We start from the raw sequence: 11,550 nt of genomic DNA, 5'->3' as shown, positions 1-11,550 counted from the left end.
TCTCTCTCTGCCTCGCTCGCTCTCTCTCTCTCTGCCTCGCTCGCTCTCTCTCTCTCTCTGCCTTCGCTCTCTCTCTCTCTCTGCCTCGCTCGCTCTCTCTCTCTGTCTCGCTTCGCTCTCTCTCTCTCTCTGCCTCGCTCGCTCTCGCGCTCTCTCTCTGCCTCGCTCGCTCTCGCGCTCTCTCTCTGCCTCGCTCGCTCTCGCTCTCTCTCTGCCTCGCTCGCTCTCGCTCTCTCTCTGCCTCGCTCGCTCTCTCTCTCTCTCTGCCTCGCTCGCTCTCGCGCTCTCTCTCTGCCTCGCTCGCTCTCGCTCTCTCTCTGCCTCGCTCGCTCTCGCTCTCTCTCTGCCTCGCTCGCTCTCGCTCTCTCTCTCTGCCTCGCTCGCTCTCGCTCTCTCTCTGCCTCGCTCGCTCTTGCTCTCTCTCTGCCTCGCTCGCTCTTGCTCTCTCTCTGCCTCGCTCGCTCTCGCTCTCTCTCTGCCTCGCTCGCTCTCGCTCTCTCTCTGCCTCGCTCGCTCTCGCTCTCTCTCTGCCTCGCTCGCTCTCGCTCTCTCTCTGCCTCGCTCGCTCTCGCTCTCTCTCTGCCTCGCTCGCATCTCGCTCTCTCTCTGCCTCGCTCGCTCTCGCTCTCTCTCTGCCTCGCTCGCTCTCGCTCTCTCTCTGCCTCGCTCGCTCTCGCTCTCTCTCTGCCTCGCTCGCTTCTCGCTCTCTCTCTGCCTCGCTCGCTCTCGCTCTCTCTCTGCTCGCTCGCTCTCCCTCGCTCTCTCTCTGCCTCGCTCGCTCTCGCTCTCTCTCTGCCTCGCTCGCTCTCGCTCTCTCTCTGCCTCGCTCGCTCTCCTCTCTCTCTCTCTGCCTCGCGCGGCTCTCTCTCTCTCTCTCTGCCTCGTGCGCTCTCTCTCTCTCTCTCTCTCTCTCTCTCTCTCTCTCTGCCTTCGCTCGCTCTCTCTCTCTCTCTCTGCCTCGCTCGCTCGCTCTCTCTGCCTCGCTCGCTCTCTCTCTCTCTCTCTCTCTCTGCCTCGCTCGCTCTCTCTCTCTCTCTCTCTCTCTGCCTCGCTCGCTCTCTCTCTCTCTGCCTCGCTCTCTCTCTCTCTCTCTCTGCCTCGCTCGCTCTCTCTCTCTCTCTCTGCCTCGCTCTCTCTCTCTCTCTGCCTCGCTCTCTCTCTCTCTCTGCCTCGCTCTCTCTCTCTCTCTGCCTCGCTCGCTCTCTCTCTCTCTCTCTGCCTCGCTCGTTCTCTCTCTCTCTCTGCCTCGCTCGCTCTCTCTCTCTCTCTGCCTCGCTCGCTCTCTCTCTCTCTCTGCCTCGCTCGCTCTCTCTCTCTCTCTGCCTCGCTCGCTCTCTCTCTCTCTCTGCCTCGCTCGCTCTCGCTCTCTCTCTGCCTCGCTCGCTCGCTCTCTCTCTCTGCCTCGCGCTCTCTCTCTCTCTCTCTGCCTCGCGCTCTCTCTCTCTCTCTCTCTCTCTCTGCCTCGCGCTCTCTCTCTCTCTCTCTCTCTCTCTCTCTCTCTCTCTCTGCCTCGCTCGCTCTCTCTCTCTGCCTCGCTCGCTCTCTCTCTCTGCCTCGCTCGCTCTCTCTCTCTGCCTCGCTCGCTCGCTCTCTCTGCCTCGCTCGCTCTCTCTCTCTCTCTCTCTCTGCCTCGCTCGCGCTCTCTCTCTCTCTCTCTCTCTCTGCCTCGCTCGCTCGCTCTCTCTCTCTCTGCCTCGCTCGCTCGCTCTCTCTCTCTGCCTCGCTCGCTCTCTCTCTCTCTCTCTCTCTCTCTCTCTCTGCCTTGCTCGCTCTCTCTCTCTCTCTGCCTCGCTCTCTCTCTCTCTCTCTCTCTGCCTCGCTCTCTCTCTCTCTCTGCCTCGCTCTCTCTCTCTCTCTGCCTCGCTCTCTCTCTCTCTCTGCCTCGCTCTCTCTCTCTCTCTGCCTCGCTCTCTCTCTCTCTCTGCCTCGCTCTCTCTCTCTCTCTGCCTCGCTCTCTCTCTCTCTGCCTCGCTCTCTCTCTCTCTCTGCCTCGCTCTCTCTCTCTCTCTGCCTCGCTCTCTCTCTCTCTCTGCCTCGCTCTCTCTCTCTCTCTGCCTCGCTCTCTCTCTCTCTCTGCCTCGCTCTCTCTCTCTCTCTGCCTCGCTCTCTCTCTCTCTCTGCCTCGCTCTCTCTCTCTCTCTGCCTCGCTCTCTCTCTCTCTCTCTCTGCCTCGCTCTCTCTCTGCCTCGCTCGCTCGCTCTCTCTGCCTCGCTCGCTCTCTCTGCCTCGCTCGCTCTCTCTGCCTCGCTCGCTCGCTCTCTCTCTGCCTCGCTCGCTCGCTCTCTCTCTGCCTCGCTCGCTCGCTCTCTCTCTGCCTCGCTCGCTCGCTCTCTCTCTGCCTCGCTCGCTCGCTCTCTCTCTGCCTCGCTCGCTCGCTCTCTCTCTGCCTCGCTCGCTCGCTCTCTCTCTGCCTCGCTCGCTCGCTCTCTCTCTGCCTCGCTCGCTCGCTCTCTCTCTGCCTCGCTCGCTCGCTCTCTCTCTGCCTCGCTCGCTCGCTCTCTCTCTGCCTCGCTCGCTCGCTCTCTCTCTGCCTCGCTCGCTCGCTCTCTCTCTGCCTCGCTCGCTCGCTCTCTCTCTGCCTCGCTCGCTCGCTCGCTCTCTGCCTCGCTCGCTCGCTCGCTCTCTGCCTCGCTCGCTCGCTCGCTCTCTGCCTCGCTCGCTCGCTCGCTCTCTGCCTCGCTCGCTCGCTCGCTCTCTGCCTCGCTCGCTCGCTCGCTCTCTGCCTCGCTCGCTCGCTCGCTCTCTGCCTCGCTCGCTCGCTCGCTCTCTGCCTCGCTCGCTCGCTCGCTCTCTGCCTCGCTCGCTCGCTCGCTCTCTGCCTCGCTCGCTCGCTCGCGCTCTGCCTCGCTCGCTCGCTCGCTCTCTGCCTCGCTCGCTCGCTCGCTCTGCCTCGCTCGCTCTCTCTCTCTCTCTCTGCCTCGCTCGCTCTCTCTCTCTCTCTCTGCCTCGCTCGCTCTCTCTCTCTCTGCCTCGCTCGCTCTCTCTCTCTCTCTCTGCCTCGCTCGCTCTCTCTCTCTCTCTCTCTCTGCCTCGCTCGCTCTCTCTCTGCCTCGCTCGCTCTCTCTCTCTCTGCCTCGCTCGCTCTCTCTCTCTCTCTCTGCCTCGCTCGCTCTCTCTCTCTCTCTCTCTCTGCCTCGCTCGCTCTCTCTCTCTGCCTCGCTCGCTCTCTCTTTCTCTCTCTCTGCCTCGCTCGCTCTCTCTCTCTGCCTCGCTCGCTCTCTCTCTCTCTCTCTCTCTCTCTCTGCCTCGCTCGCTCTCTCTCTCTCTCTCTCTGCCTCGCTCGCTCTCTCTCTCTCTCTCTCTCTCTCTCTGCCTCGCTCGCTCTCTCTCTCTCTCTCTCTCTCTCTCTGCCTCGCTCGCTCTCTCTCTCTCTCTCTCTCTCTGCCTCGCTCGCTCTCTCTCTCTCTCTCTCTGCCTCGCTCGCTCTCTCTCTCTCTGCCTCACTCGCTCTCTCTCGCTCGCTCTCTCTCTGCCTCGCTCTCTCTCTCTCTCTCTCTCTCTCTCTCTCTGCCTCGCTCGCTCTCTCTCTCTCTCTCTCTGCCTCGCTCGCGCTCTCTCTCTCTCTCTCTCTCTCTCTCTCTGCCTCGCTCGCTCTCTCTCTCTCTCTCTCTCTCTCTCTCTCTCTCTCTCTCTCTCTCTCTGCCTCGCTCGCTCTCTCTCTCTCTCTCTCTGCCTCGCTTGCGCTCTCTCTCTCTCTCTCTCTCTCTCTCTCTCTCTCTCTCTGCCTCGCTCGCTCTCTCTCTCTCTCTCTCTCTCTGCCTCGCTCGCTCTCTCTCTCGTCTGTCTGCTTCCCATCTGAGCAAGGAATAATTCCCTGTTTCTCTCGCAAGCTCTCAATCATTAAGCATGCACTGCCTCACTTCAAGTTGTTTAAATCTCTGATCATTGGAAACCAAATAGGGTGCTGATGCATACCAACCAGTAATGCTGCTGGGGCTGGACATGAGAGGTAAGTCAGGGATTGAACTCTGAGGTGCAAGCATACAGAGAGAGGGGTGGTTCTATTTGTCTATAAGCAGCCAATTAGCAGCATAGGTTATGTATTCATACAAACTACTCAGATCACTCAGACATTCCCACAGAGTAAACATTGTTGAAGTCAATACTCAAGCCGATGAGAAAACTTAATCAACATTTTCAATTTGAGACATAGAAAATCGGCATAATCATCTCTGTGTCAACTTTGAAAATATTGCTGGCTTTGAGATTCTAAGATTGTAAAACTTCATTAGATGCATGTTACTGTGTTTATTTACTTGGGAAATATATTTTTATATGTATTTTCTTCTCAGTCATATGACAGTGGACTTGCCCAGGGAGCTGGACTGGAATCACATGGTAAGCATCATTTTTATGGTCAAAAAACTGTTCATCAGTATGTTTGTTTTCCTATTGTGTTGCTAAACATAGAATCATAGCATCGATCAAATTAAATAGAATTTATACATATTTCATCCATCATTGTTGTAATTGGCGTGATTTGAAAGCAGTTGCGTTAGTGTGCTACATTGGCAAACTGATCCACTATGCTACAGAACAACAAAATGTAGCTCTTGAGCCCTCAATTCTCCACATGTAACTTCTGTGTTCGTGCTGTCTGGAATTATGCATTAAGTAAAATTATGTACCGGAAAGAAAGCACTATATCTGAGGCTAAATTGACCCCAGATGCTCTCATTGTCTATTTTCAGACTTGGCATGGTTGGCAGGAAGGATCATTGGCTGAGCCTTGTATCTGATGAAAAGCATTGAATTTGGGGAAAGGTTGAAGCTACAAAAGACCTTTCTCTAGATCTGCTTCTAGATGGCACATTGAACAACACTGCTGACCTTTCAACGCCTTAATCTCGATTTATAAGTGTTGTCTTTCACCATGAAGCTAAAATGATAACAATGAGCATATTTAACAATTCATGTGGGTTAAATACCATGTTATAATTTACAATGGCTAGATAAGTGTTGTAGGGATGTGGCAAAGTGAGCAAAGCCCTTCAAAATTTAATAAGCACTACTTTCTTTGCTACTTCCTGTTCCATATGACCTGCTGATAATGTCCTTATGATGCATCAGTATTGAACACAACCTGGCTTGCTGTACCAAACTTTATGAAAACCTCTGTTAGCAGTGGAGCTTTAAGGATTATTTTTATGTAGTACAATGCTTTGTGAACTAGTAATCTCTACCTTCAAATGAAGGGAAGTTGGCTCAACCCCTTGATTTCCCTGGAATTTCTCATACAGGCTGAGTAATGGGTAAGTTAGGTTAAAAAAAAAAAGAGGGTGTTGAGAGGAGATTTGGTTTGAGTCATGCTTGTTTCAGAGTAGAACAGATAAAGAGCTTAGTGATGACCTAAATGAAGCTGGACAGAAGTACAGAGTGAACAATTGCTTTTCATGTTTTGTCCTACTACACAAGTGCAAAATTGAATATTTGAGGACTATGTTTGAACCAGCACAAAGGTGGTCATGATTCTCTTTATTTAAACCCTTTGGGCTTAGTGGAACCAAATACTTTGTCAGAGTAAACTTGCAAGAAGATAGTTCTTTCAGAGAATGCTGCAAATGGAGAAATTTTATTTTGGTTCAGTGGATTCCCTAAATCTACATACAAAATGCATTTACATTTTTTATAACAATTATTTTATAGAGGTTGTATGATAATGAACAGGCTATTTTAAAGGCTGCAAAATGCTTCATACGTAAAGTACTGAAATTAAATTTAATCTGATTAAAGTCACTGACCTGAAACGTTAACTCTGCTTCTCGCTCCACAGATGCTGCCAGACCTGCTGAGTATTTCCAGCATTTTTTTGTTTTTACTCAGATTTCCGGCATCTGCAGTATTTTGCTTTTATTAATTTGAATCTGCTGTGGCTGGTGAAAGCTTTGTACTGTCACTTGGGCACAATTGTGACTTAAAATTGAAGTAGAAATAGGCGCGATGTAAATTTATGCTAATTTAAGATTTCTTTCCCCCCTTTGGTGATTTCTCAGACAATTTTATGTGAACCAAATCAATTATTCTTCTAGATACCTTCTATTTTCAATATATACAATAAGCCTTTGTTTCTGCACAGGATTTGTGTTCATACGGAATTAGTGAAGTTGAAGGCGTTCAAATTGTAACATATCCTTGAGATTAAATTTCATGTTTTTCCCTCATTCTGGCCTCTTCTCTCTTCCCTCCAAAATATGTCTGATAGTTTATAAATAGTTGTACTTCATCTGACCGTAATAATTAATTGCACAAATATGATCCGGGTGTCTTCCTTTGTTAAGCATTTTTAAATAAGCAACACCTTACTGTGATGCTGTGACCTCATGTTGATTATTAACAGGTGGATCCACATTTTGTGCCATTGCCTCACTCTGTCTGATGGGGAAACTGAAAGAGGTCTTCTCCGAGAAGGAACTAAATAGAATAAGACGATGGTGTATAATGAGACAACAGAATGGTTTCCATGGCCGACCCAATAAACCTGTAGATACATGCTATTCATTCTGGGTTGGTGCAACCCTAAAGGTAATTCAAAACCTGGAATTTTGCTTGTACTGAAATATTTTCTGTAGGATTTTCTGTTTCTGCTTATTTTGTATTAGTAGACTCCTGTGAATCCAGCCTGGATCAAGGGTACAGAGTGGGTAGATTAGAAGTTTTTATCTGGAATTTTGAGTCGGAAAATAGTTCCATGGCAATTCTGCCTTGATTCTTGCTTGCAACCATTTTATAACAGAACTGGCCTATCTGAACACCGCGAACCTGCCCTAAGTCAAGGGGGAGTTATGTATGGGGGATAGCCTCCCCAGGAAATTTTGTCCTTGCTGCTCTCAGCAAAGCTCAGCCAGTTGAAAGCTGGCCTGTAAAAAGGGCCTGTACATTTACTTGCGAAAGGTGATCTATCCTGCAAGAATTCAATTATCTTCCCCTTTGACCAGCTTCTTCCTTTTGGAGCAGAAGACTGCTGCAAGAGGCCAGTTTTCTTTCTGGCCTTGCAGGGCCTCCTGTCTGCCATCAGAGCAATTTGGGGTGGGTGACCATCAATTTCCACGTGAAAAGTGTTGCATTGTATTTAATTTCTAGTCAAATACAATTCGGAAGAAGTTTATACAGGTATAGATTCTGAAGTAAAAGCACCCAGTTTCAACAATGTTTATCATTCTGTAAATTTGTATTTTTGTGTACCATGTTTTCATTTTCAGTAGAATATTCATCTTGCTCTTTCCCCAGTTAAAACCTCTTTGAACTACACATTTTGTTTGTATGAGAGCAGGCATATAGGCTACTGGTGACCAGGCCTCTGCTGCTGTGTAATCACTGTTAGATAATGTGTCCTACAACTTTTAAAGTATTGATGTGGTGGATCAGAAACTTGCCATGATTAAATTAGTGTTTTAAAAGATATAATAGCATCATAAGAGTGTTAATATAAAATTTAACCATGGAATTTACTATCTTAGTCTTGTGTTTGGGAATGGAATGAGAAATGCTCATAGTGTAATTCATTTAAAACCTGGTCAAACCTTTATTTGTGATTGTGATGTAATAATTGCAAATTTATGAAGTGATAATTGGTTCATTTGAAAAAATATCATTTTCAGCTGAAAATTGTCAGAGGGGAAATACAGGGTAAGATGCTATAATTTAATCAGAGTCTGATGTAAACCTGAGCTCAAAGTTTAACTGTTTCCTGCTACCAGTGGAATCACAAGATTAAATTGAACAAAACACGTTTTTAATAGAGAAGAGGAAGGGGCATTTTAGCAATCTCAACCATAACAAATACTAAAGATAGGTACACATGCCAATATTACTGTCATTATAATAATATGCTATTTTTACTGAAATACCCATCAGTAGTTCAGGTTTATTTAGAGTGAAAAGGAGGATTGGGGAACAATTTTTGTTCAAAACATCAGGAGAATTTTTCTTGGTGCTTGGAACCACTTGAGAATGCATGGTGGTGATGCTTCTTGGTGATGTGACTGAAGCAATCCAGCACAGAGGACAACTCAATTTGAGGGTCTCCATGGCATCAATTAAATTTCTTTGAGACTAATATTTTCTCTTTATTAAATAGGGAGTAGGGAGTATTTTGAGTATGAAGCACTCAACCTGGACTTTCCTCCTTTTGAGTAATGCGTTCCATGCTTTTGGTGTGCTTGTGCTAGGATCCAAAGAAACTGATGCCACCATTTAGGAATTCCAGTCTTTTACTAAGCCTCAGCATGTACAATTAAGATTTTTCGTCCTCTAAGAGGTTGAAGTGAAAGGTTAGGAATCCCCTCAGACCGTACAACCTGTCTTAAATTATTTTAATTCTAACTTCATTCACTGACTGGAGGCAGCAGAAAGCTTAGTAAAGCTCACTAAAAAGAATATGGTGGAGCCATAATTGACCAATGCACCTTAGCTTGGTGAGACCCTTCTCTGGCCCTCGGTGCCAGAGGACGGGGGTTCAAGCCCTACACACAATCTAGGCTGGCCCGTCAGTGTACTGAAGGAGTGCTGAGTTATCAGAGGTGCAATGTTCAGAGTGACATTGAATTGTTTAAGTACTATTTGAAAAAGGCTGGGATTTGCTCGAGATTCTTCCCCCAAATGTTAAAAATAGATGAATTAGTTATTAATCTCATTGCTATTTGCTGTGTGCAAACTGGCTGATGTATTCACCCACGTAACATTGGCTGCACTTCAAAGAAAGTAATTGTATGTGAAATGTTTTACACCTTTTGAATCATGAAAAAAGTGCTATATAAATGAAGTTTATTTTTGCTTTCAAAATTTTTAGAGACAGCCCTTAAGTGATATTGGGGCATAGATTTAAGATAAGTGGTAGGAGGTTTAGAGGGGATTTGAGGAAAAACTTTTTCCCCAGAGGGTGGTTGGAATTTAGAACGCACTGCCTGAAAGGTGGTAGAGGCAGGAACCCTGACAACATTTAAGAAGTATTTAGATGAGCACTTGAAATGCCATAGCATACAAGGCTACGGGCCAAGTGCTGGAAAATGGGATTAAAATAGTTAAGTGCTTGATGGCCGGCACAGACATGATGGGCCGAAGGGTCTGTTTCTGTGCTATATAACTCTGACTCTTATAACTCTCAATGTAACTAGAGCAATAACTCAGGTTTTATTGACCCCTATGCAAAATGTTTAATAGTTCATAGGAAATTGTTAGAAAAAAAATCAGTGCAACTTTTTGAATACTTTTGTAGCTTTTACAGATTTTCCAGTACACTAATTTTGAGAAAAACAGAAATTACATTTTGTCGACCCAGGATCGCATTGTTGGAGGATTTGCAAAGTGGCCAGATAGTCACCCAGGTAAGACTGAATTGTTTTTTTGTGATTTAGAAAACTGAATTTGGATAAGTTTTATGGAAATCAAAAATTTCTAGTTTTTGGTATCAGTTTGGTTTAAAATATAACTCCTAAACTGGTTGTTACCTAGTATGAGTACAATTAAGCAAATTCACTTTGACTAATCATGTAATTATGTGTTACAATGAAATTGCTTTCAACTATGTATTCCTCAACTTCCAATATCTCAATGTGACCACCATTTTCTTGTGTATAGCAATTGTTGCACAACAGAGTTGCATTTAGATCATGAAATTCAGCAGCCAAGGCTTGTCATTTTTCACAGGATTTTGTCAGCTCCATGTGTTATTTCACTTTGACTAAGCAATCGGCCAGATTTAATTTTTTGTGTGGCGATATTTAATCTTTTCATATACAGGAGATATTCCTGCATTACAACAGTGACTGCACTTCTAAAATTACTTCATTGGCTGTAAAGTGCTTTGAAATATCCAGTGGTCGTGAATGCTATATAAATGCAAGGCTGTTGTCTTCTGAATTGGGCAATAAAATACAAATGAAAATGCAGGAAATAAAAGACAGATTCATCAACATCTGAAAGAGAATTAAGGTTAATGTTTGATAGGGGACCTTTCATTATAGCTCATTCTGATTTAAATTTTACATATTGACTCACTTGTTACAGATTTTCAACATTTGCACATTTTCTTTTTATCACTTTATTGAAGTGCATGCAATTATGTAACCTCTGCCATGTGTGTAATTTCACTGATGTATTTAAGCAGTTTCCTGATGCGCCTTTATCCCCTCCCTCCTCTGGCATGTAATGAAAAAATTGTTAGGGACATCTGCATTCTAGTGGCCAACGTATCTTTTGTATTACTTGGAAGTGAACAAGTGGCATATAAGTACGTAAGCTGTAATATATAACCGGGCTGAACAAATTTGGGTATTCCAGTTTCCTCCTTGATGTTTACGCTATCATCCAAATACCTCCAAGTTTAATAAAATAGATAACTCGCTTAATGACTCAGCAACTGTATGCAGTAATACCTGTAAGATTCCCTGATCCCTCTTGGCTCTGTGCTAAGTTAACTGATCTCGGCAGAAGTGGGAGTAGGATGATCACAGTTGGCTGCTGCATGCCTGAGGTCTTCTGTTCAGCTTTGGCAAGGCTGTTTGGATTTGGTGCTGCCATATATTTTAGTTGGCACCTTTAGGAAAGGAACAGGTAAAATTAGGAGATAATTATCTTGCCAAGGCAACCAAATGTGATTAGCACAGTTATTAGATTAAAGAGGGTTTCATCTAGTTTTAAATCCTGTCTTCTATTTGTCTTCAAACATGCTTCTAATTCTGACTCTTGTCTGTTTCAGATGCTTTGCATGCGTACTTTGGGGTCTGTGGTCTTTCCTTAATTGGAGAATCTGGTGTTTGCAAAGTGCATCCGGCATTGAATATGAGCATAAGGGCTTTTCAACATCTTCAGCACCTGCACCAGACAGCAGAGACTCAGGGTCTGGACCAGCACTCAGAATCTGTGCCTGACTACACATGACAAAAGTGGTAGCAAAAATAAAACTGAAACTAGGTCAAATATTCTAGCCCAAGGAAAAAGCCATGTCATTAGGAAAAGGTCTTGCCGAATACTGGGAAAGCATATTAAAAAGACAGCCGTACAGAATGTTCATTTTAAAGAATTGTCATTGGTCAGTTAATAGACCAATTGCTGTTTGCTCTGAATTCTGATAATGCTTTGAATGTGTGTTTTGAGTGGATAGAGGTTTGTCTATATTCTGTAGGAAATCATTTATACTAATTTTCTAATCAATTTTGAGCATTTAATAAATAAAAACGCATCTTGCTGCCTGACCCTTTTGTTTTCTCACAAAGCGCTGTTGATTTTTCTGGTCTTTGTTTTAAATCACTGTGAACTTTTCAGGTTTTTAAAAATATATTTTTTTAAGTTCTAAAGCTATTTTTACAGAATTAAAGTCAGTTTGATTGAATTTTTGGTTTTATACTGAAAGGAGTCAGTAAATTTGCATGAGCTACATTGAAGGCATGCTACAGTGCGTCAGTTTGTCATTCTGATTTGAGGCAAGTGAACCCAACTTCTGATTCACCTGTTGAGTTACAAATAACACATTTAAATACCTGGGTTTTCCTCAGATATGGTCTTATAACTCCACTGAACCCCCATTTGGGTGTGCAAATGGGATTTCTGCTG

General features: G+C 45.5%; 1 protein-coding gene across 3 annotated transcripts in view; it reads left to right on the top strand.

Moving 5' to 3' along the window:
• The window catches only part of pggt1b (protein geranylgeranyltransferase type I, beta subunit), a 101,192-nt gene extending 90,000 nt beyond the window's left edge, over positions 1–11,192 (top strand). For all 3 annotated transcript variants that reach the window (XM_068029862.1, XM_068029864.1, XM_068029863.1), the window contains 4 exons: positions 4,293–4,338; positions 6,338–6,522; positions 9,215–9,323; positions 10,697–11,192. In XM_068029862.1, coding sequence (XP_067885963.1) covers positions 4,293–4,338; positions 6,338–6,522; positions 9,215–9,323; positions 10,697–10,878 — 522 coding nt within the window. In that variant the 3' untranslated portion in view covers positions 10,879–11,192. The remainder of the gene's footprint in view (positions 1–4,292; positions 4,339–6,337; positions 6,523–9,214; positions 9,324–10,696) is intronic.
• The last annotated feature ends 358 nt before the right edge of the window (positions 11,193–11,550 follow it).

This window comes from Heterodontus francisci, chromosome 4 (genome assembly GCF_036365525.1).
Source record: "Heterodontus francisci isolate sHetFra1 chromosome 4, sHetFra1.hap1, whole genome shotgun sequence".
NCBI classification, from domain to species: domain Eukaryota; kingdom Metazoa; phylum Chordata; class Chondrichthyes; order Heterodontiformes; family Heterodontidae; genus Heterodontus; species Heterodontus francisci.
The sequence above is the reverse complement of the archived record's forward strand: the minus strand, read 5'-3'. Positions and strand labels throughout refer to the sequence as shown.